Raw genomic sequence first — 25667 nt, 5'->3', positions numbered from 1 at the left:
CGAAGCTGGAGACGAAGCAAGAAGTCCAGGTTGAGGTCGCCATCATCGCCATCTTCATCGTCGACATCGTCGTCGGCGTCGCCTTCGATATCGCCATTGAAGTCTGGTGGACGGAAGATGGCAGTGACCAAGATGGACACTTCTTTCGCTTCAGACTGCGCAGGGTAAATCTTCATTTGTTATCCTGTCACCATCACCATCATCATAACCGTCGTCATCAACATCAACATCAACATCAACGTCATCAGTAATGGTGGTAAGAGTAGGCGCAGAAGTACCGTTCCCACTTCGCTTACATCATTTTTGTCATCATGAAGCATTCCACACACTTTTAAGCCAAGAGCAGATTCCTGGGATAGGGCCTGAGTTTCGGCAAAGCTCTTCTCGGTCCCGTGTTTACAATATAATATCATATCGTATCAAATCATATAATACAATACAGTACAATCTATACAATACACAAAACAATATCTTTATCAATTGTCCGTCTGTTTGTTTGTTGGATGACTGGCTGTGTGTTGATGGGTGGGTGGATTTGTCTGCTTTTGTTTTATTTCACTTGAGGTAGTCACTGGATTGGTCTGACATGGGATATTTCTGACGTTTGTGTCGTAACCCCTTGCAGCAAAAACCTTAAGAAAAAAAAAAACACTTTTGTTTTGCAGGAATCGCTCCGGTGCCGCACTGGACTCGAACCTGATGTCCAGGGCAGCGAACGGTTCCCCATCTCCGCGTGCTGACCAGGGGGAGAAAACTGACCGACAGTCACCGTCGGGAACAGGTGCACAAGAGTCGGTGTCCACTTCAGCAGCCAGTACAGCAGTGTCTGTTGCTTCTAATACACAGTGCACTTCAACGACTGCATCTGGGGGCGACCTTCAACCCGCCTTTGATGCTGCTGTCACGCCCTGTATGCCTGAGGACACTGTTTCCACAACACAGTCGGGAGCAAACACTCCTGCCTGTACAAAGAAGGGTGACGTAATGTCTGTAACCTCTGTGAGCGGCCACAGTGAAACATGTGATGCTGGTGACGGAAGCGTGGCCGGTGACGGCGTTGCCAGCAGTCAGAGGGGGACGAAGAAAAGACATTCCCTGCCTGCTCTGAACAGGACTCAGATTCATTTCTCCTTGACAAGCAACGTCCCAAGCTTTTCTCTGGAAGCTTCTCACAAAGATAAAGAAGAGCCCACAGTGAGGACTGAACCAGGCAGCCACGATTCCGAACCAGGCAGCCACGGTTCCGAACCAGGCAGTCACAGTTCTGAACCAAACAGCTGCAGTGCTGCAGATCAGGCGTGTGTTCAACGATCTGGACATCTAGACGACACTTCTGAAACGACTCGGCGGCCACCTTTGACAGCTGAGGAGAATGATTTGATGGACATGTCTGATGTCGAAACGGATGTTACAGTCTCACAGAATGTTTCTATTGTCGACACCAGTGATACCATATCACGGGATCTTGTTGACAGAAGAACAGTAACCCCAGAATTACAGACCAAAACGAGTAATGACAAGGGAACTGTTGAACACAAAACAATACTGAAAAATGTCCCACAGCCCACACATACTCCTCAGCAGGTTCTGGTCACAGACAGTGTGAACATAAGTGGGGAGCCTAGATGCCCCAACAAAACAGAAACACATCAACAAAAACATATAAACACGCTTAACGTTGCAAGCAACATATCTGACGAGAATGGTTTCAAATCAGTCGATACAGAAACGCCCGGTACGTGTCCTGATGTTGGTGAAGATCACAACGAACATCTCAGTCCTTCAGGATCACTCAGTAAAGCACACAAGATTGATGACACACCACCAGTCAGTCTTAAACCAAGTGAGGTCGAGTTCAACGATAAAAGTGGTCCCCAAGACCACAGGAATGTTACTGAAAGGAAGTCATTGCACTCCTCTAGCAGATCCACACGTTCCTGGTGGCATGACAAATCAGAATGGTCAACTCAAAGTAGTGCATCAGCTGAAAGCCATGACAACAAGCAACGTTCTTCTGTCCATGATAATGACTCTGCCTTCATCAAAGATCCGATGAAACGGAACAGCCGTGCCAGAAGAAGCTTAAGTCCAAGATATTCCACTTCTCTGCCCATTTGTCACAGAAAGGCTTCTTTCTCTTCCAGGCAGTCAGATTCCTGTACCAGACTTGATAATCATCGAGGATTTTGGAAAAGCAGATACGGGAGGGATTACAGCGGACACCAAAGAGAAATTTCCAGTAAGGATGACAGGGACAGACCGCAACATGTGTTCACACAGTCCTCAGGGCGTTTACGACGTTGGAGCTTTAATGGGAGACGAGATTATGACGAAAGAGAACAATCTAAACCTTGGCCTTTCGACTTTTCCAGGAGTTCCCACAAATCTGACAGAACAAGTGATCGTTACAGATCAATAGCCAAAGGAAGGGAAGGCTCCTCAGAGAGGTTGTTTCCAAGGAACGCCTCCTATTCCGACAGGAAAGGGGAGTACAGTGTTCCAAGAAGTGATGTTAAGTTGACGGTACGGAAATCCAAAGACAGGAGTATATCCAGGGACATGCATCAAGCAGACAAAAGACGTCGTTCAAATTCCCCGAGTGATGGACATGCTCAGTTAAACAACGGAGACAAGTTCAGGACTGGCAGACATGGACATTCCTCAGCAGACGGCCGAAAGAGAAAAAGGAGTCTTTCCACGGAACGTCCACTGCACGAAAGCAGGACCACATCCCGGTGTGGTTTCAGTGATCGAAAATCTGTTGACCGGTCATCATCTCCCCACAGGGCCCAAAGAAGATTAAAAGTCAGTCCCGAAACCAGGTCTGGAACTCAAACGTCACCCCGGAACAGATCAGTCCATGGTAGGAATTCAGAACAGGGACCAAGTCACCAAGATGAGGGTCGTGTCAATGGCCACAAAGCGGGCGGAGCACGTTCCAAAGCTGACAGCACGGAGCTTCGTTCTCGTAGCAAGTCGCCAGGCAAGAAAGTTCCACGCCTGTCCAGCATGACTACATCTGGGCCTGTTGACAACGATGTGATCGTGCGTAACAGCTACGACCCGTGCACTGCCATTGGGCCTGGGTCTTCATCACAGCAGACTGCAGTTCCCAAACCCTGCAGGGAAACAAAGCAGCAGGACAACAGAGACAGCACGGTATCTACAAGTTCTCCCACAGCCGGAACGTGTCAATCCAAACCTCTCGGTGAAGCGGCAGATGGACACACAGGCAGACGTGTTCTCCTTCCAACTCCCAAGCCAGGACTGTTGCCCATACCTGGTGCGGTGCCCTGTGAGCCTACTGCAGAACGTGCCTGTGGCCCGTGCCCTCGGTCCAGCTGCCTGACCTCCCCTCCCCAGGCCGTGTGTGAGAAGCTGGTTACTGCAGAAACCCCGAACCAGAACGGCAGAAGCCTGCAACATGCGTCATCTAAACCTTCTCGTCTGAGCAGTGTGAAGGTCAAGAGCAGAGACAACAGTGTGGGGCTGAAACACACGTCGGTCAGCAAACCTCCAGACAAGACTCGACACAGTGCGAAGAAACCACAGTCAGACACAGAGAGAAATAAATCTGAAGGCTTGGACCTGAAGAATCCGGGCCGAGCCAGACAGAAACGTGAATCTGAGGACTCGAATAAGAAGAGTCAGGAGAAGAGTCAGGAGAAGAGTCAGGAGAAGGGTCAGGAGAAGATTCAGGAAAAGGGTCAGAAAAAGAGTCAGGAGAAGATTCAAATAAACGAAAGAAGCCCACACAGGCGCGATGCGTGTCATGCAATGAAAGACTCCCCCAAACCCAGTGCTGTCCATTCCAGACACCATGCAGCGGACAAGGCGTCCCGTGACCAAAGAAACAGTGACACTGACAGAAAACGTGCCCGCAGACCACGGCTAAAGAGCAGGATCACGCTGGTGCGAAAGTTCTGGCAGTCTTCAAGTCCCCATGCCGACAGGTAAACTTTGAATGGGCGGCTCTTCTGAGCGCATTGTGGTTTCTGTGGTTTCTTTCTTCTGTTCATTGAGTGACTGATATGGGCAGTTCGTTGGCGATTGGGAATACAAACAGCGAAGGTGAATAAATCAGCTTGACGAGCATCAATTGAAAACAAAGGTTCGTGAAGCAAACCTATACAAATCTGTATCTATACATATATATGTCAGAGTCGTACTGCTTTCCAACGATTTCACATTGAACGGCTTTGAACTGCCATAGCACATCGATTTGTGTGTGAGAATTCCAGCAAGCCCTTCAACTAACAATAAATAGTGGTAACTCTCTCCATTTACAAGGTGCATAACTCCAAGTCAATACTGCTTATGCTACCAATTCAGCTAGAACAAGGGTAAACAAAAAGTACATTGGAACATTTCATTTACCCTTGTGCAACCTGACTTGGTAATATGAGCAGCGTTGACCTGAAGATGTGTACCTTGTAAATGGAGAGAGTTACCACTCTTTGTTGTTAACTCACTCAGTACGGCCAGCCCTCTCTTCTCCTCGACACAGACCCCTCGGATGTCCAGTGGGTGTCTCAATGACCCAACCTTTAGCTTCCGTCGTCAGAATTGTGGTATTCTTTGTCAACATTCACCTCTTCAGTATAAGGGCCTTCCGCTTGCAATATTTTGATGGTGGTAATTGGGGTGAAACGCTGTTAACGTCGTCTCTTTCGCCGTTCGTATGGAGAGAGTTGATTCATCCTTTACCCTCCCAGCTTCTGACCTCTGAATCTCAAGAGTATTCTTCAAACTGACAGGTATATCTTCAGTGCTTAACACGACCGATGAATATTTGGCGAGATGACAGATTTCATTATGTCAAAAAGTATTTCTTTTCAATCAATGTGTATAATATGAATCCGTTGCGCAGATGATGGTATGATTTTGTTTTGACAGATTTTTTGTGGGTCTTTTTGATAACATGGCAGAGTCATTTCGTTGAATCTGGTCTTTATTGTGTCTTTGTGTAAAATGAGAGACAGACAAACCAACGGAATATCTCCAAACCAAGTGTTTCTCAGTGTGAGCTACGATAGTGAATGATTTGTTTCTTTTTTTTTGTGTCACGTTGCATTATGTGAATCCTGGACCCTCACTGCAGAACTCCAGAGAAGAATCCAGGCCCTGGAAATGAGATGCTTCCGCAAGATCCTGAACATTACATACAAAGACCACATCACAAATGAGGAAGTGAAAAGAAGAGTCCAAAACGCCATTGGCCCATTCAAAGACCTGCTAACCACAGTGAAGGAACGCAAGCTCCGCTGGTATGGACACGTCACACGATCAGACGGCCTAGCCAAGACCATCCTGCAGGGTACCGTACAAGGAAGGAGGAAGAGAGGCAGACAGAGAAAGCGGTGGGAGGACAACATCAAAGAGTGGACGGGCCTGCCATTTGCCACAACTCAAAGGGCCGCTGAGGACCGAGGCAGGTGGCGCGAGCTGACCAGGCAGTCATCCATGGTGCCCCAACGACCCACCCACGGGTCAAGGGATAGATGAGATGAGATGAGCATTATGTGTAATGTATGTATTTATTGTATGTATGTATGCCGGTGTGTATTGTACTTAACTTACGTTGCAGTTGATCCTGTCACGTTGCAACGTGGGGTAAAAAAAAACAAAAACTATTATGCAAGTCCAGAGTATGATTTTTATTGACAAAGACAATGGAGCAGAAAGCGAACTTTGTTTTCAGCCGGTGTGTTTCAAGTTGCCTATATTATTTTCATTCTCACAGCTTGACACGAGTGCCTTGAACAAACTCTCTCTCTCTCTCTCTCTCTCTCTCTCTCTCTCTCTCTCTCTCTCTCATCTTCCTGATGCAACATGCAGTTTATATGACTGATGATACAGTTCTTGTTCGTGTAGAGGTTGGTCTTTGCACACTACAGTAGATCTGTCTGCCCTGTTTCCCTTCCGATTATAAATCACGGAGCTATACTGTTCGTGCTATAAGTACTGTCAGTAGTCAATACGCGTCATAAATTGTGAGGATTTTGTATGTGTATTGGTGATGGTAGTTTAGAGGGACAAGGGTGTGTGTGTGTGTGTGTGTGCAGGTTGGTGGTGTGGGGTTGCTGGAGGTTGGTGTGTGTGTTTGTAAATCCACTGTGCCTGTTTTTCCTCATCAGTAAATATCACTGAGGCCACTCAGTGTTCGCCGCGGACGAGAAGCCTATGTGTGTCAGTGTGCGTGCGCGCTCGTGTGTGTGTGTGTGTGTGTGTGTGTGTGTGCGTACGTGAAAGTCAGGTTAGATGATATTTTATGGTTGAGACAGAAATGAAAATGTTCGAGTCGTCTGAACGTACCAAGGGAGATAAATAGCATACATTTTCACATTTTTCCAGTTCTCTCCCCTAAACTGTTATCTCTGAGTTTCAGTTTCAGTAGCTCAAGGAGGCGTCACTGCGTTCGGACAAAACCATATACGCTACACCACATCTGCCAAGCAGATGCCTGACCAGCAGCGTAACCCAACGCGCTTAAATAAACAGTGAATAAATGATAAATACTCGGTCTCAATAAGTGCGATAACCAAAAAGATATTTGCATTGACATCAATCACTCACCAGTGAATGGTCACCTGTGTCAAATAAAATCTTACTTTCAAGCTTTGCTGACGCATCAGACTGAAAATAAGTGGTGAATGGTATGCACAGTTTGCTATAAGCATAGCTCGATGCTATGATCACAACTGATATATTTAAGACAGTCGTGTGTGGGAGGAGTGGTAAAAGGGGGGAAATGGGGTTGACACGTACGTGTGTGTGTGTGTGTGTATGTGTGTGTGAACATGCGTGAGGGACATCCATTTGTTGTGCTGAGGACGAGGACGTAGCCAAGGGAGATAAATCGCTCCGTTAATTGGTTTACATTTTACAGCAGTTTTCTCTCCTGCACTGATGGAGAGGGTCGGTGGAAGCGGGAGGGGGTGGGGGGGGGGGGGTATGTGTTGAAAATGAATCATGTTCGATGATTTATTATAAACAGTGTGTAGGAGCATGGGCAATGCTATACATGTGTGTGTCTGTCTGTGTGTGTCTGTGGTGTGTGTGTGTGTGAAAGTGTGTGAGTGTGTGTGTGTATGTGTGTGTGGCATCTCAATGTGTGTGCGTGTGCATGTATGTACATATGAGCACAAACGAATGTGTGTATTTTTAAGTGACTGGTATGCACAAGCATGTGTGTAAGAGAACGAGTGTCTGTATATGTGTGTAATATCATCACTTGCAGGTGTTCTAACAGAATTACACAACTAGAAAACAAACGTACATCATGCGTCTCAATGAATTCATCATGGTGCTGGTGGGATTTACATCTACAGGCTAGCTGGGTATAATCTGTATCGATCCTTGGGTCATGTTCTTCTTACTTCTTTACTGGTTGGCTGGTTTGTATGAGGTCTTTTCCATTTTTGGCAAACATGTTACTACTCCTTCATTCCAGTCTTGGTCTGAGCTTTACTGTGCAGTTATCCTCAGTATTGTGAAATTGTAATAAACGTTTATCTCTGTTGAGCTGTATGAATTGAAGATGTTACTGTTTGATCGATTGATTGATTATTGGCAGTTCTCTTGTCTGTCTGTGTGGGTGTGGGTATGCATGTATGCTATGCATATATCATTATATGCAATTAAGCATGTGTGCATGCTTTTGTGTGTGTGTGTGTGTGTCTGTCTGTGTGTGTCTGTATGAATCTGTGTGTGTGTGTGTGTGTGTGTGTGTGTGTTATAGAGAGTACATGCAAACATAAAGCAATGTGCTTACTGATGCATGCTATGAGCTTTCCTTGCTGTTTATGTGAGATCTGCTTACATCACAGTATTCACACACACATACACACGCTGTTGGTCCCTGGGTCTGAATCACATTCACGGCACCTGATAGGCTATGGGTGAAGATTTCAACCAATCTTCCAAGTCAACAGATCAGATTGCAGACCTGCTAGTGCCTGAAACCCCTTCATGTGTATACATCTATACACACGCAGAAGATCAAATGTGCAAGTTAAAGATCCCGCAATCCACATCGGTGTTCAGGTTATGGAAACTGGAAATATGCCCAGCATGCACACCACCCAAAATGGGAGTATGGCAGCCAATATGGCAAGGTAAAAACAGTTGTGCATGCATCATAAGCGTACTTGTACATGTATACAAGTGACTGTGGGCCCTGATATGGTCTTAGTGGTTGGCTGGGCTATAAACAACGATTTTATTTGACTGTGGGAGTTACAGCAGCCCACGAATGAAGAAGAATCACACACACGCACGCACGTGCACATACACACACACGTGCACCATCATCACCATAAAATGTGCGAACACCAAAAGTGAATAGTCTCTCCTGATGTATTTTGCTCACGGTACTATACAAATCAGTTGGTCATGAAAACAAACTAACCTGAAAACTGTACAGTCCAAAAAGCAAATCACTTCTGCCCCTTGCACAACACACACACACACACACACACACACACACACACACAGGTACCAAACAAGCTCAAAATCATATAAATATGAACATCAAATCAGTACAGACACTCAAAAAACATGTAACACAGACATAAACAGTACCATATAGCACAGACACAAAACAACATAAATTGCTATGGTTCAAACTGTTCTGGCAAGTCATGGACACAAGTTACAAAAGACATTTCACTTCATCCGGTCATCAATAAAGGATCAGTTCTTGAAGTTGAAGGGAGAGAGAAGACAAAAAAAAAAAAATGGGGCCACAAACGTAACTCATACCAAATCAGTGAGAAATAACTCATGCCAAATGAAAGAGAAATAACTCACTCCAAATGAAAGAGATAACTCATTCCGAATGAATGAACATAAGAGCGATGGGGGAAGCATACCGGCGAGAAATTCCATCAGACACAGCTCTGTGTATCCCCCCTCTTTCTCCTCAACTCCAACCTACACCCTTTCAAACCACCCCAACCACTTCCTCAGCCATTTACAATTCTCTCCTAAAACCGAGAAGACTTTCTTGTCATCACAAATGTGTGTGTGTGTGTGTCTGTGTGTGTGTGTGAGTGTGTGAGTGTGTGCATGTGTTTACATGCCATGTGTATGCATTGACACATGCATGCTCATGCACACATGCAAATATTCTGCACAAGCATGTGTGCATGCATAAGGATCTGAAAAATGTGCATGCAATAGTCTTTACAAAATTATACGTCCTACAGGACTTTGCACTGCCCATCACAAAAACGATCAGTAGTAATACTAATAGGCGAACATTCTATTCAGTCAGTGCACAGACAAGACTTCACTTATACGAAATATCTATCAAATCACATGAGTACAAAATTAAAATAACCAAATGTCATGAACTTAACAGAAAACCTGCACAGAACATTACAGCAGCATAGCATACTGTGCAAGTTCACTGACACTTTAATTCAACCATTCAAAAAAGCGGTGGCCTTGTACAAAGGATAATTCTGAAGCATTGTAAGCAATGAAAAAGAAAAAGAAAGAAAAAAATAAAGATTTCAGCTGTTCAGCTGATTTTTTTTTTTTTCTTTTTTTTTTTTTAATGTGATCATACTGTGATATAATGTAACGTATTTCCCATCACTAACATAACACACACACACACACACACACAAAGGTAATAAACAAATACGATAAAAAAAAAATTAAAAACTAAAATAAAAAAGAATCAATAACAAATTATGTTTGTGATTTTTTTTCTCTTCTTTCCTTTTTTTTTTTTTTTTTTAACAACAAAAAAAGGTAGAGGGAAAAAAGGCAGAAAATATTAACACAGACGCTATATACCTGACCCTGAAACACGAGCCTGATCAACCCTGCCAAGCTGTCCAAACCAAGTACAGCAGGTATAAGTTTGTACTGACTGGTTACTGATGCTGATGCTGATCAAAAGCTGAAAGACTTTGGTTTAAGTACCCCACAAGTTAACTGAATTCCCTAGGACCTATAGTATCAATAATACTGGATGCATTCTGAATGCCTAGGAAGATGAAAGCATTATTTCTATGGACTCACATACCGACTTCATGTACTGTAATATATATCGGAGTGTACCTTGTTGGGATAAAAATGTGATTACATCAGATATATTTGTATTTGTATTTATTTTTATCACAACAGATTCCTCTGTGTGAAATTCAGGCTGCTCTCCCCCAGGGAGAGCACGTCGCTATACTACAGCGCCACCCTTTTTTTTTTTTGTATTTTTTCCTGCGTGCAGTTTTTATTTGTTTTTCCTATCGAAGTGGATTTTTCTACAGAATTTTGTCAGGAACAACCTTTTTGTTGCCATGGGTTCTTTTACATGCGCTAACTGCATGCTGCACACGGGACCAGACCACCACTCAAGGTCTAGTGGAGGGGGAGAAAATATCAGCGGCTGAGCTGTCATTCAAACCAGCGCGCTCAGATCCTCTCTCACTTCCTAGGCGGACACGTTACCTCTAGGCCATCACTCCACTACATCAATGTTCAGCCTCTATGAGGAGAGAGGAGAAAAGACTTGGGGGTGGGGTGGGTGAGGGGGAAGCACATAAGAAGAAAATGTAATTCAAAATGTGTTCAACTTCAAACGTATCCTGAAAAATATATTCAGCAGAAATATTCAGCAAACCTGTTCCTGTCATTGTAAATGGTGTAAGGTGAAGGGAGAGAACTTTATAAATCTTACTTGCCCTGTTCAGACAACTCTAGTATAAAATAAATATAATAAAATAAAATAAAATAAAAAAACATTGTTCTGGTCCTCAGATTCTGAATGACTATCATATATAATATGTGTGTGTGTGTGTGTGTGTGTGTGTGTGTGTGTGTGTGTGTGTGTGTGTGTGTGTTAGTGTAGTTGTTTAAGGTACTGCTAAATTATGCCTACAAGTGAAATAGCCAGGAACTACAAAGCTGCTCTTACTCTTTCTGTATTTAGTGTGCATGGCTTTGTTGCTCAATCAAATTCTCATAAACCAACCAAATATCTACTGCACCTGTTTACAACTAAGAACACTGATACTATTTCAATCAACTAACCAAGCAGACTCACATGTGCACACAACCCATACAATATATGCTGGAACACATGCACACACACACACAGAGGCATGCACCCCCCCCCCCCCCACCCCACCCACACACACACACACATGTATACATTCACACACTGCAACAATGAATAAAAGAAAATATCCTTCATTTCTTTTTTTCAACAGATAAAAATATTTTAATATATAGAAATAAAATATATTAACAGACAATAACAAACTATTTTTTTATGAAAAAAGAAATAGTTTTTTTATAATTTATACGGCTGGAAAAATCAGACCTATCGAAACGAAAATTGGGTCAAGTTTATTTCAGCCTATATATATATATATATAAAGCACAAAATACAGTTTAAGAGACAGGCAGAAACAGCTACTGAGACAGACAGACAGACAGACAGACATCCAAGACATGACAGAGTAAGAAATCAGAAGGACAGACAGGCAGACACAGAGACTGAGAGACCAACACACATAACCACACATACGGACAGAGAAGAAAAGAAATACACAATAAACAAAAATGAAGGATTCAAGAAGAATCATCCCAAATGATCAAAACAGAATAAACAATGAAAAAAAAACACTGGGCTTATTCTATCAATTAAAAAAAATAAAAATCTACATTTTATTCATCAGGAAAAAAAAAATCCAATTATACAAAATAAAGAGGAAACAAAGAAAGGGGGAGCAAATGGTAGTTGAATAAAATATATCTAAATCCATAGCTTTGCACAGCTTTCTGCACTACTTCTGTTTCAAGTTCTTTGAATTTCACTGGTGTTTCAAGGACAAGATGGCACGTTGTAAAGGACAAACTGCCACAGACACAAACAGAGTGTCACACACACACACACACACACACACACACACACACACACACACACACACAGTGCATAAAGAAACAAAATCATGCTGCCTCAAGTGCTTCCACAAAACTGAAAATGCCATCCCATGGCAGAACCTGCAAGATCAGTTCATTCATTAAACTCAAAAGAACTGCCAGTAAAAATACAAGGATAATTTCAATAATTTGATGAAAAAAAAAAAATCCAGATGAAGCACCAGATCTTGTAGTTCTTAAAATTTTCAAGTCCCACATATGAAGAAACTGCAGTTTATCTCTTGCATCTTATTCTTCATGAGTAACACTTCAATTGTCTGCCCATCTGTTTCTTTTTACTGATAATTATCACCCTTTGAGTCCTTCTTCTTCTTCTTCTGCGTTCGTGGGCTGCAACTCCTACGTTCACTTGCATGTACACGAGTGGGCTTTTACGTGCATGACCGTTTTTACCCTGCCATGTAGGCAGCCATACTCCGCTTTCGGGGGTGTGCATGCCGGGTATGTTCTTGTTTCCATAACCCACCGAACGCTGACATGGATTACAGGATCTTTAACGTGCGCATTTGATCTTCTGCATGCATTACACATGAAGGGGGTTCAGGCACTAGCAGGTCTGCACATATGTTGACCTGGGAGATCGTAAAAATCTCCACCCTTTACCCACCAGGCGCCGTCACCGTGATTCGAACCCGGGACCCTCAGATTGAAAGTCCAACGCTTTAACCACTCGGCTATTGTGCCTGTCACCCTTGGAGTCCCATTCCTCAGTCTGTGACAGCAGGGAATTCTCTGACCCCTAACTGTATGCCACAGGGACTTTGCACTGGTTTGGTAAGCAAAGAGCAGTCTATAATTATAAGCAATGAACAGAGATAACATAAAACGACAAGCTTCTTTTGAAAATACATCGATAGCAAAATGTCAGAAATACTATCCTGACTCAATTCTTTCCACACACAAAAAAAAAAAGAAGAAGAAAGGAAAAGAAAATGGCTGTACAATAGACTATGGAGTATTTTCGAATATATTTATCTTTTGTTAATTGGCGGTGATCACATCAACAGTCTGCACATGACCCCTCCCCCGTTAGTGATGACATAACATCATCTGGACAATACAAGCTTAAATAAAATGAATAATGTGAAGTGCAGAGGAAAATAAAACAAGCATTAAAGAACACATTCAACAAAGCTACCACAGTACCACTACCAGATTAGCCTGTACTAAAAACTGAACATCTGATGATCTCATAAACATCTAACACTACCACTGTATCAGTAGAACCAGATTTATTTTTCAAACTGATACAAATGGAACTGAAAACAGATGCAAACAACTGCATTGCATGTAAGTGAAAGTCTACAGTCCTTCAAGTCCTCATAAACAAGAAGAAATTCATCTATTCTGATACATGTAAAATGAAGGAAAAGGAAACTGTGAATTCATTTGTCAAGAACTTCGTTTAAAATGAGCTTTTTGTTTTTGAAAATTTACATGCACTGTTATTCACAGTCACTGCAATTTTGCCCTGTTGCATGACACTTTCCTTAATTAAATTCTATTGTAGAAACTCAAAAAACAAACTTTCAATCTGTCACAGAAATCTTACGTATTTCATAAAACTGCTTTCCTTCGCTTTGTGAGTAAAAAATGTACAAACTTCCTGCAGTTCAAAGAAAAGCTTTTTTTTGAAAATGCAATCAACTTAACACCGCAAGAATACAGACTGTGAGAGTGCTGAAAGCGGATGTGGGATATATTTTCAGTATTCTGAGTTGCTTCCAAGCCAAGACAATTTTGACTGCTTAATCTTCAATAATCTGCTCTCAGTCAGTTGAGCAAAAGCATTAAAAATATATATATAATAATAATAATTTATCTTTGCAAATCATAACTCCGTCCAGTTGAACAACAAAGATGATGATGTGACCCACTGACCTGTTGCTTACACACACAGGATGTAAGAATTTCCAGAGTTAATTAATTTACTTATACTAGTTATTACATCATCAAGAATATCACTGTTTACAATTACAAATATTTCTTTAAAGAGAAAATGTTGCCCTTACTGACTTCTGAGAGCCCCATAACTAAGAGATCATTCATCAAGCTTACACTGCTCATCTGAAGTGTTTGAAGCTGCAAAAACATGCACAATACAAATTTACAACCACATAGTACAAGCACACACACACACACACACACACACACACACACACACACACAACCGCAAGCACACACACACATGCAGTCACACTTTTGACAATGACAGACATAATCTCCTACTCTGTGATGCCAGCTCCAACATCTAAACACAGGTGAGACTTCTTTCATCTTGTACTCTAGCGCTCAGCTTGCCATGTGTTCACTATCAATACATTATAAACCATCCACAAAGCATGATGTATCATTATACCGAAAAAACAAATCATGCATGCAATGTGCACAATGTCAACAACACATGGCATATCAACCTGTTTGCCATGATAAACACCAGTCTCATTCTTTTGTGTGTGATCTAGACATATTTGAGCTGAATCCTGTATTCTCAGACTGTTAGACTACAACACAGCCATTGTTCCAATTCCACCCATACTGCTCACAGCCCATCATGACTGGGTCAGCACATAGATCAGCACGTGACAGTTCAGTGTCAGAAATACCAGGCGTAACCAGTCACTCACATGGAAGCTATGCTGCTCCAGTCTCATCTTGTCCTGGGAGTTAAAACAGGGATTAAGAAAAAGCGCAATGTCTGAGTTTAAAAAAAAAAAAAAAAAATCAGTCAGTTCAGAGTAACAAGCTGCAAATGCTGCTTCTTCACTTCAAAATGGCGTGATTTTTTAGGCACGTCAACATCCATAATTCTGCCTTGAATTTTTTTTTTTTTGGCACATGAAATATCAGTGCTTTGTTGTAGTTGCTTCCCGAAATCAAGCCTGATTAGACAGGATGTTCTTTTTTTTCTTTGGGCTAAGCAGTTGATGTACCTCACTGGTTCTCGCTATTGGATAAATATTTGGGTAAATAATTTGTCCAATTAAAAAACAAAGGGCCGGGCAGTGGTATATTTTTGGTTAGCATGCTTTTCTTTTTCATCAGAAAAAAAACCCATGTCAACTGATCTCTTCAATGGGTTGACAAAGGTAAGATGCCTGGTAGCATGATAAAATTCACAAGATTTTATTCGCTTTCCCTTTCACGATCAATACCAGAGTCCTGCACCACAATTCACTTCATTCCTCATTCCTGTCCTTTTCATTCTTCAACACCAGTCTACCATTTCAGAGCAACAAAAAAGCAACCTCCCACATCACAATCAAGATAACTTTCGTAATAACCGTCATACTAGTTTCTTCTCGGTTTCTGTCATTTCTCCCCCACATGACTACAGGAAGTATCTTGAAGGGAAAAAAAGTGAATCCACCATCACATTTCAAACCACTCCCACCACTTCAAACTCCTCCCCGTTCATTCCAAACTTCTTGCCTTTCAGCTCCTGCTCCTGGAAGGCTTTGAGGTCGTTGGGCAACATTTTGCCCCCCATCTGGTTCTGACCCGGGACAGAACCAGCAGGCCAGATGTTCTGCGACTTGGAGCGATCCTTCAGTCCTGCCTGCAGAGAGTGCGGACGTGGGGGGTGGTGGTGGTGGTGTCGTTGGTTGTTCAGCATCGCTGACTGCTGGGCTGAGACATGTTGCTGCTGCTGCTGCTGCTGCTGCTGCTGCTGTTGCTGTTGCTGTTGTTGTTGTTGGAGCTGCTGGCCAGTAGAATGCAAGGGTTTGGAGGGGAAGGGAGTGTAGTGGTGGCTGAGTGGGTTCTGTACGGGTGGGTAATTGACGTAACCATCGTGGTCAGCGGTGTAGGGGGGCAAGCCGCCAGAGTAGGGGGCGTTTTCGTGGCCTGCAAACTGCCGCTGCTCCAGCAGCTGGTTGGTCTGTTTCACGAAGGCTTTGATTCTCTCGTGTTTGCTCTTGTGTTCGTGCACCGGCACCTCCTCTCCACCCTCACTGCCCAGCGTCCTCTGGTGAGGGTGGCACACCGGCTGCGAACTCTTGTCCGACACAGGCTGAGCTTGCTGCTGCTGATTTTCTTTGTTCTCATTGTTTCTGGGAGAACTGAAGCCACTGTCCACCACCCCTATGTCCTGGAATCGTTTCCCTAGCGCCCTGACTGCACAGCCCTCTGTCTGTCCAGCCTCAGCCCCCCGTGCCTCCGAGTCGGTGAACCCTGCCCTACCATCACGAGCACAGTTGTCAGAGTCCTTAGCAGTTCCACCAGGGGGTGCTGGCACCTCAGCCAGCTGTGGGGACCGAACCACGGTCTCCATGCTTCGCTCGCTGTCTTCGTTGGTGCGATCCAGCGTGTCCTTGCTGCCTGCGCTGGACAGTGCGATGTCGGGCTCGCTGGAGATGTTGCAGCGATCGAGGCGTGACTCCGTGTCCAGAACCAGCTGAGGCACCTGGAACTGATTGATCTCTGCCTTGCACAGCAGCACCTCCCCTCCCCCGGCCCCCTCCTCCCCCATGCTGCTGTCACAGTAGCTCATGGCCACGAACTGGGGCGTGGTGTCAGGGTCAGGGCTCCGGTCCATGCTGCTCATGTCCGGGGAGGCACCGGCCACGTAGTGAGGGGTGCTGGTGTGACTCACCCCTTCACACTCTGACCGCTCCTCCAGCTGGGGAGGGCTGGGCACAACCTGCTGGTCAGCCACAGTTGTCTCCCTGTCCCCGTCACCATGGTCACGACCCTGCTGACCGCTGTCCTGGTGGGCAGTGTGGTTCTCCACGTCACGTGGCGACCCCCTGCTGTTGCTGTCAGCTCCAGCAGGACTGTCCACAGTGTTGATGATGGGCTGGTTCTGGGAGCATCCCTCAGGGTGACGCTGCTCCATGGACGTGTAGGGAGTCCCCCGCTGTGTGGACACCGTGTCGGGGTGGAGAGAGGAGGTGGTGGCAGTGTCGGCAAGGTGGTGGTGTCTGGACGGGAGGTAAGCCGAGGCTTCCTGCGTCATGTGCAGCTCTGCCTCCTCCATGTAGTGCTGTCTGTTCTGGGGCAGTCCGATGCAGTTCACCCCGCTGTCACGTGACTGGGCCACAGACGAGTTCTTTTTGGGGAAGCGCCCTTTGTATTCTACACTGATATCGTTCCCAGCGTTCGCCTCGAACAGATTGTATGCCCTGTGGGTGTGCTTTTTGGAGCGATGTGCTCGCCGCTGTATGTGAGACGCCTGAGAGGACTGCACCTTGCCCGTATCAGAAGGTTCTTGTTGGATGGTGCTGTTACAGGCAATGTTGCTGGGCATAGCCACGCTGTCGAACTTGGAAGGGGGAACGTCGTAACAGGGGGTGGAGTGCCACGGCATCACCATCTTCCCACACTGGCTGGGTCCTGGCGTGGAATAGATGTTGTCCTCATCCAGACTGTAGGGGGTGAAGTCCATGCCGGGATTGCCGACACCCCCCACAGCTCCAAACTGGTGAGCGTGCGCCACGGGCACGTCATAATTGTTCTCCTGCAGAGTCTTCCGGTGCTCCCGGTACTTGTGGTGGTGGTGGTGCTCGCGGTGATGGTGGTGGTGACCCTTCCTGGCGTGGGACCCGCTCAGGCGGTACTGCTGCTTCATCTTGCGCTGCTCCTCCTCCCCTCTCCCCACCCTCATCCCGTCCACCACAGAGGCGCCCTGCATGTAGCCCAGGGAGGCGTACACATGCCCCTGGGACGGCTGGGCGGAGGGGTGGTGGTGGTGGTGGTGGGCCGTGTGGTGCTGTGAGTAGGTGTGTGAAGGTTCTGTCCTTGCTGTCTCCACAGACCCCCGCTCGGCGACACCAGACGAGGGAACGGCACCCACGGCATTGAAGTGCCCCCAGGTGGCCGACTTGGGAAGCTGCTGGGACACCCACTCCTCGGTGCGGCGCTGTCGTTCCAGCTGCTGTTGGTACCACATCCACTCTGGGGGAGGGAACTGGCCGGAGAAAGTGGCGTACTCGGTTTCTGTGGACTGGGTGCCTCCTCCGGAGGATGTGGAGACTGTGCCCCTGCCCACGGAGGAGGACTTCTTCTTGCGCCCAAAGATCTTGCTGAACAGCGACACCTTCTCTCCTGAAATGACAACATGTCTGCCGTTAACTTCGCTGCCTATCTCTCCTTCACACACACACACACACACACACATGCACATACACACACACTCACATACACACACACTCCATAATGACTTCAGTATAATGGAATACCTAAACCAATGAATAAATGGACAGATGCAAAACAACAACAAATAAAACGCAAAAACATAATCAGTTATTAGAAATTGCAATGCCTGAAAGTTACTTTGTGAAGAACGAAAGCAAGTCTTTCAAAAACTCTGAAATCTTATTTTGAAAAAGAAATTTCACAAATCCTTCAACCAGTACATACAAATGGGCTGTCTCTGTTGAACAGTAAGGGAGAAAACTTGTCAGACCCAGCAAGTTATTCTGAAGGGAAAAAATCCATGGCTTCAAAATTAAAAACAATGTTTCAGTTGCTTCCCTTCAGTCACAATAGTTTTTTTTTACTGACTGCTGGTAACAACTAAACCTTTTCAAGCCAAATTACATACTTGCTGATTAGTCAGTCTCTGTAAAGCCTCTATCAATCACTCTCACAAACACACTCAAACATATACACACTCTGATAAGCCAAAGTTTCCTTTAGTGGAAGGAGATATAAGATATGTGGCAAGGACAGCAATAATTTCTGTAAACTACACTCTCCATGTTCTGAACTACCTCTCATACAAAAGAAATCAAGACTACACATACTTCTTCACACACCCTGAGAAAACAACACATGTATCACCATGTTCACACAGAGAGAGAGAGAGAGAGAGAGCATCAGCAGCATTCCCACACCTTTCTCCTTGTCCTGATTAAGGTTGCTGCTCTTCAGGTTCAAGTCTTTGGTCATGGCCTTGGCTTTTTCGGTCTTGTAGCGTGCCGAGGTTGACCGCTTGAAGTCGGCGTTTTCCTTCTCTGCCTGTGCTGCCTTGTCTTTGCCGCGGCAAGCCCGCACACTGTGACTGCGAGGACGGGTCCTCTTCTTCTCTGCCCTGTGGCTGCCCTCTGAGCTCTGCTTCTCTTCGATGTGAGTCACCTGGAAAGGTAAGCACTACACGTAACATCATTACACAGTTGTGCGTGGTAAGAGGCAGGTCTGTCGTGCCAACGCTCAGCTTATATCACAGACTGACCCAAGCTTACAGCTGGGTCAACAGCAAAGTGAGGGCTGTATGATCAATGGTTTCTCCACTGTTGCCAATGGGAAGTGATTTACAGCTGTCTCTTTTGTGAAGGAACTATGACTCTCAAACTTAGGAGGCAAGATTGCACTGGCTCTTAGTGCTGCAGCCTTGGGGGCTAGCTGGCCTTTGTGAACGACGGGCGCAATAGCCAAGTGGTTAAAGTGTTGGACTCTCAATCTCAGGGTCCTGGGTTCCAATCTCAGTGACGGTGCCCGGTGGGTAAAGGGTGGAGATTTTTCCGATCTCCCTGGTCAAAATATGTGCAGACCTGCTAGTGCCTGAACACCCTTCGTGTGTATACGCAAGCAGAAAATCAAATATGCACGTTAAAGATCCTGTAATCCATGTCAGCATTCGGTGGATCTAGAAGCAAGAACATACCCAGCATGCACTCCCCCAAAAGTGGAGTATGGCTGCCTACATGGCAGGGTAAAAATGGTCATACACGTAAAAGCCCACTCGTGTACATATGAGTGAGCGTGAGAATTGCAGCCCACGAACGCAGAAGAAGAAGAAGGCCTCTGGGTACCATCCCAACACTGACTGTCCTAAAAACCCTCTTGGCCAAGAAGTGTGGGTGTAACGTTGGCAAGACAATCAAATTCTGTCCCACATAGCTGGGACAGCAGTTGCCTCCTCTGCTGAAATGAAATGAAATTATGGTGCTTAGAGCCTCGCCGACCACTTAGGCCATCTCAAGGCTATCGCCACGATAATAACTACTACAAGAGTAAAAAACAAACAATTAAAACGAGTCACCACTTCAAACTTTCCACTCAAAGTTTAAAAAACTTCCATAGTTTAAAACCTTCAAATTTGATTAAAAATGTTCACTTCTTTCAAGAAGTCCATCAGCGCCCACGGAGGGACATCACGAAAGCCTCCTCTGCTGTTCTATCATACAAGGTATGAGAGACCCGAAGGAGTTAAAAGCTGGGGTAGGGGGATGGGGTGGGGGTGCTGGGGGGAACATACTGAAATGTAGACAAAATCTGATGTCAAATTTACTAAACATAAAACGAAAATACCAAATAGATATCAACTGTTAAAAGGTTGTGTAATGCAAGCGCTATCAAAAGCAATTCTGATGTAAATTTTCTGGTTAGGTTGTGAAACAAATACTATCAAATTTATTAGGTTGTATAACATGATGCACCATCCACTCTTTTTTTCTGCAAGAGGTATTTTACATGCAGGTATCTGGCATTTTTCTTTTCTTTTTCTCTTTCTTTTTTTTTCAATCTTGCCACTCAGGCAACTAGTGTCTTAACTCTCTCCATACGAATGGCGAAAGAGACGACGTAAACAGCATTTCACCCCAATTACCATCATCAAAATATTGCAAGCGGAAGGCTCTTATACTGAAGAGGTGAATGTTGACAAAGAATACCACAATTCTGACGACGGAAGCTAAAGGTTGGGTTATTCAGACACCCACTGGACATCCAAAGGGTCTGTGTACAGGAGAAGAGAGGACTGGCTGTATTGAGTGAGTTAATACGCTATACTCCTGTTTAAAAATGCATGAAACATTACGCACAAGCTATTACAGATACATTTCTATGCTTTCCTCACTGCATACATATGGATTTTTCTCAAAATCATATGAGACATTAGATGTGTAAATCACATCATTCTGGTCTTTGATCCCAAGTCAGTTCATGTGCTTATCTAAAATTGTATTTCTTTGCAAATCATGCCCCTGGGATGAGACATTAGATGTGTCAATCACATCATTCTGGTCTTTGATCCCAAGTCAGTTCATGTGCTTATCTAAAACTGTATTTCTTTGCAAATCATGCCCCTGGGATGAGACATTAGATGTGTCAATCACATCATTCTGGTCTTTGATCCCAAGTCAGTTCATGTGGTTATCTAAAACTGTATTTCTTTGCAAATCATGCCCCTGGGATGAGACATTAGATGTGTCAATCACATCATTCTGGTCTTTGATCCCAAGTCAGTTCATGTGCTTATCTAAAATTGTATTTCTTTGCAAATCATGCCCCTGGTATGAGACATTAGATGTGTCAATCACATCATTCTGGTCTTTGATCCCAAGTCAGTTCATGTGCTTATCTAAAATTGTATTTCTTTGCAAATCATGCCCCTGGGATGAGACATTAGATGTGTCAATCACATCATTCTGGTCTTTGATCCCAAGTCAGTTCATGTGGTTATCTAAAACTGTATTTCTTTGCAAATCATGCCCCTGGGATGAGACATTAGATGTGTCAATCACATCATTCTGGTCTTTGATCCCAAGTCAGTTCATGTGCTTATCTAAAATTGTATTTCTTTGCAAATCATGCCCCTGGTATGAGACATTAGATGTGTCAATCACATCATCTGGTCTTTGATCCCAAGTCAGTTCATGTGCTTATCTAAAACTGTATTTCTTTGCAAATCATGCCCCTGGGATGAGACATTAGATGTGTCAATCACATCATTCTGGTCTTTGATCCCAAGTCAGTTCATGTGCTTATCTAAAATTGTATTTCTTTGCAAATCATGCCCCTGGGATGAAAGACACTGGGTGGGTTCTCTTCACTATAACTATTTTGTATTTGTTTTTCTTTTTATCACAGCAGATTTCTCTGTGTGAAATTCGGGCTGCTCTTCCCAGGGAGAGCGCGTCGCTATAATACAGCGCCACCCATTTTTTTGTATTTTTTCCTGCGTGCAGTTTCATTTGTTTTCCCTATCGAAGTGGATTTTTCAACAGAATTTTTGCCAGGAACAACCCTCTTGTTGCCGTGGGTTCTTTCATGTGCGCTAAGTATGCACACAGGACCTCGGTTTATCGTCTCATCCGAATGACTAGCGTCCAGACCACCACTCAAGGTCTAGTGGAGGGGGAGAAAATATCGGCGGCTGAGCCATGATTCAAACCAGTGCGCTCAGATTTTCTCGCTTCCTAGGCGGACACGTTACCTCTAGGCCATCACTCCACACTGCGATTAAACATAAAATTCAATTTGGTCAGATAAATAGTATTTCCAAAACCTTTTACCTCGCAAAAAATGTAACATATCCACTCTCTTTCTTGAATTTAATTAACCAGTACTTTCAAATCATATCATTTCTACACACTCTATCCTGCACAATATGGAGCACTCACTGAGTTCAGCAATTCAGCCAATCAGTTGTTAACTCACGCAGTACGGCCAGTCCTCTCTTCTCCTCTACACAGACCCCTCGGATGTCCAGTGGGTGTCTCAATGACCCAACCTTTAGCTTCCGTCGTCAGAATTGTGGTATTCTTTGTCAACATTCACCTCTTCAGTATAAGAGCCTTCCGCTTGCAATATTCTGATGGTGGTAATTGGGGTGAAACGCAGTTAACGTCGTCTCTTTCGCCGTTCGTATGGAGAGAGTTAATCAAATGATCACCAAGAAGAAACATTCTGTAATCTAACTGCACTCTATCATGTATATGAACAAAATAAATGGTCTTTGCTGTACCTCATCGTAATAATTAAGCAATCAGTCCATCACTTAATTAAAAAGATTTTTCTTTAAATACAATAAAACTAATTCTATACTTTTATTTTTCTAACAAAAAATCTTCAATGAGCCATTTCACTCCCCACCCCACCCCCCCCCCCCCTTTTTTTTTTAACATTAAAAATCTTCAACCACCTCTTTCACCAAAATTCCATACTTTTAATCTTACGGAAAAAATATTCTATGACCCATCTCCCTTTTTATACATTAAATTCTTCAACCGCCCCTTTCACCAAAATTCCATACTTTCAATTTTGAAAGAAAAAAAATCTTCAATGTCCCATTATCACTTTTATCCCTCCCATATATATATATATATATATATATATATAAAAATTTTATTTTTTTTTAAATAAATAAATAATTAAAATTCTTCAACAACCACTTTCAGCAAAATTCTGTATTTCAATTCTAAAAGAAAAAAAATCTTCAGCGACACAATTTACTTTTTTTTGCCCCCAGATTTCCCCCCCACCCTTCCCCCTCCCCCAAAATTAAAACTCTTCAAGCACCCCTTTGACCACCCCCGTACCTGGCAAGAGATGGAGCGAGTGGGAGCCCTGAAAGGTGGCTGCTGCTGCTGGGGGAAGACGGGGATGTACATGGGGTGGTAAGGCAGCCAGGACGCAGTGCAGGCGAGGGAGGGGTCCGCTGTGGAGGGCAGGTGGAAGGTCTCCGGGGTCACCACGCAGTACCCTGTCCCTGCACACGCACACACACACAAGTGATAAATTCTTCTTCTTCTGCGTTCACTCGTATGCACACGAGTGGGCTTTTACGTGTATGACCGTTTTTACCCCGCCATGTAGGCAGCCATACTCCGTTTTCGGGGGTGTGCATGCTGGGTATGTTCTTGTTTCCATAACCCACCGAACGCTGACATGGATTACAGGATCTTTAACGTGCGTATTTGATCTTCTGCTTGCGTATACACACGAAGGGGGTTCAGGCACTACCAGGTCTGCACATATGTTGACCTGGGAGATCATAAAAATCTCCACCCTTTACCCACCAGGCGCCATCACCGTGATTCGAACCCGGGACCCTCAGATTGACAGTCCAACGCTTTAACCACTCGGCTATTGCGCCCATCCCTTTAGAATTCCAATTCATCTGACCCAGCATATCTGCAGGTCTTCGTTTTGGGCCATTCTCTGAATCAACTGTCCAGAAACATGTCAACTCAAGAGCTAATCAGCTGCTTTTATACTGCACGTTCTTAATGAGCTCCTCCTCACGCTCTCCACACAAACCTCATGAATAACATGAAGAAGAAGAAGATTAAAGGAGACAACAAGAAGAAGGAGAAGATGAATAAGAAGCAGCAGAAGAAGAAGATGAAGAAAAGGAAAACAAAGAATTTTAAATGATTTTTTTTTTTTTTTTTAAAGCAAAGAAAAGGGCAATGACAACAACAAGACCCGTAAATTACCTCCTCATTGATAAAACAGAAAATAAAGATCATTCATCCTCTTCTGCAGGCACAAAAAAACACCACCCATTCATTTCAGGCGGGGGCGGGCAGGGGCCCCAAATCTTCCTGCACCATGTGGATTGCTGGGTGCACCGGGGCCTGACAGGGGGGTGAAAAATGAGCAGATCACCACTCTCACAGAGAGAGAGAGAGGGGGGGGGGGGTGGAGGGAGGGAGGGAGGGAGGGGGAGAGAGAGAGAGAGAGCATTGAGGAGCGATGCTTTCCTCATTCACCCCACACAGCATAAAACACCCCACCCTAATCCCCTGCCCTGTTCCTTCCATTCCAACACTCATTTAAAATGGATGGGGGGGAGCACGAGTTTGAGTGAGGAATGGGACGTGTGTGTGTGTGTGTGTGTGTGTGTGTGTGTGTGTGTGTGTGTGTGTGTGTGTGTGTGTGTGTCTGTCTGTCTGTCTGTCTGTGTATCTGTCTGTGTATGTGTATGTGTGTGTGTTGTGTGCGCATGCATGCATATGTATGTTGGTTACAAGGGGTGTGGGTGGGGAGCAGGGGAAGATTCAGGAAGGGTAAAGGCTGAGAACTGATCGATTTTAGTCATGACTTGGTTAGCAGCCTTCAAACCAGAAAAATGCAGTTTTAAGAAGAAGAAGAGAGAGAGAGAAAAAAAATCAGTTTATTAACTTTGTTAAAAACGTGCATGTGCCATTGTGTGGGCTTGTGGGTATGTGCATGCCCAGAGAGGCTGGGGGCAGACAGAGAAAGAAGGGGTGTGTGGGGGGGGGGGGGGAGGCGTGGGGGTGCTGAGGAGGGGGAGATAGGGGAGAGGGAGTGAGGAGAGAAAGAGAGGGGGTGAGAGGGGGGGGGGGGGGGGAAAGAGAAGGAGACTGGGGCAGAGGGAGACAGGGACAAAGACTTTTAAAGACAGAGAGAGGGAGAGAGAGATATACACGGAGACAGAGACACACAAGACTCCCACAGCTTCCATCTTTCCCTCTCGTGTCTCCTTTCCTCCAGCAACCACCCACCCCACCCCATCCCTCCCCATCCCCTTCTCTCATCCTCCCCCTACGCCCCCCCTGCCCATCCAGAACCATCATTATAGTTCTCTCTCTCTCTCTCTCTCTCTCTCTCTCTCTCTCTCTCTCTCAGTCTTTTTTCCCCTCGGGTTTTCACAAAGAGGTCAGAAGAAGGAATGGAACAAGATACAGATCACGCCGAAGAGCCCCTATAGCTAAAGCCCCAGACTGGCTTGCTGGCCCTGGCCCTGGCCCTACCCCTACCCTCACCCTTCCCAATCCGCACGGTACCCCACCCCAAAACAACCACCTCACACCCTCCTGACCCCCCCCCCCCCCACCACCACCACCACCACCACCACACCCCTGAAGCAATCTGCTTCGCCCCCGCCAGGTCCCAATTGTGGCTTCATGTCCGTGTCCATCTGAACGACCCCACCATCGTCAACTCCCCCCCCCCCCCCCCAACCCCCACCCCCCATTCCTCCCCTCCGGCTCTGCCCCACCTCCCCCTCACCCCCT

General features: G+C 44.9%; 2 protein-coding genes across 5 annotated transcripts in view; one reads left to right on the top strand and one right to left on the bottom strand.

The window, feature by feature from the left end:
- Positions 1 to 7518, top strand: part of LOC143292428 (uncharacterized) — a 107416-nt gene extending 99898 nt beyond the window's left edge. For all 4 annotated transcript variants that reach the window (XM_076602698.1, XM_076602699.1, XM_076602697.1 and 1 more), the window contains 2 exons: positions 1 to 164; positions 666 to 7518. The exon at positions 1 to 164 is cut by the window's left edge and continues 421 nt beyond it. In XM_076602698.1, coding sequence (XP_076458813.1) covers positions 1 to 164; positions 666 to 3957 — 3456 coding nt within the window. In that variant the 3' untranslated portion in view covers positions 3958 to 7518. The remainder of the gene's footprint in view (positions 165 to 665) is intronic.
- A 7150-nt stretch (positions 7519 to 14668) lies between these two features.
- Positions 14669 to 25667, bottom strand: part of LOC143292426 (uncharacterized) — a 91440-nt gene continuing 80441 nt past the window's right edge. Inside the window, exons 3-5 of the mRNA XM_076602695.1 lie at positions 23223 to 23392; positions 18795 to 19035; positions 14669 to 18003 (exon numbers count right to left, since the gene is read on the bottom strand). Coding sequence (XP_076458810.1) covers positions 15338 to 18003; positions 18795 to 19035; positions 23223 to 23392 — 3077 coding nt within the window. The 3' untranslated portion in view covers positions 14669 to 15337. The remainder of the gene's footprint in view (positions 18004 to 18794; positions 19036 to 23222; positions 23393 to 25667) is intronic.

Source organism: Babylonia areolata, chromosome 18 (genome assembly GCF_041734735.1).
Source record: "Babylonia areolata isolate BAREFJ2019XMU chromosome 18, ASM4173473v1, whole genome shotgun sequence".
Lineage (NCBI taxonomy): Eukaryota > Metazoa > Mollusca > Gastropoda > Neogastropoda > Buccinidae > Babylonia > Babylonia areolata.
Note: the sequence above shows the minus strand (reverse complement) of the source record. Positions and strands in the feature narration are given on the sequence as shown.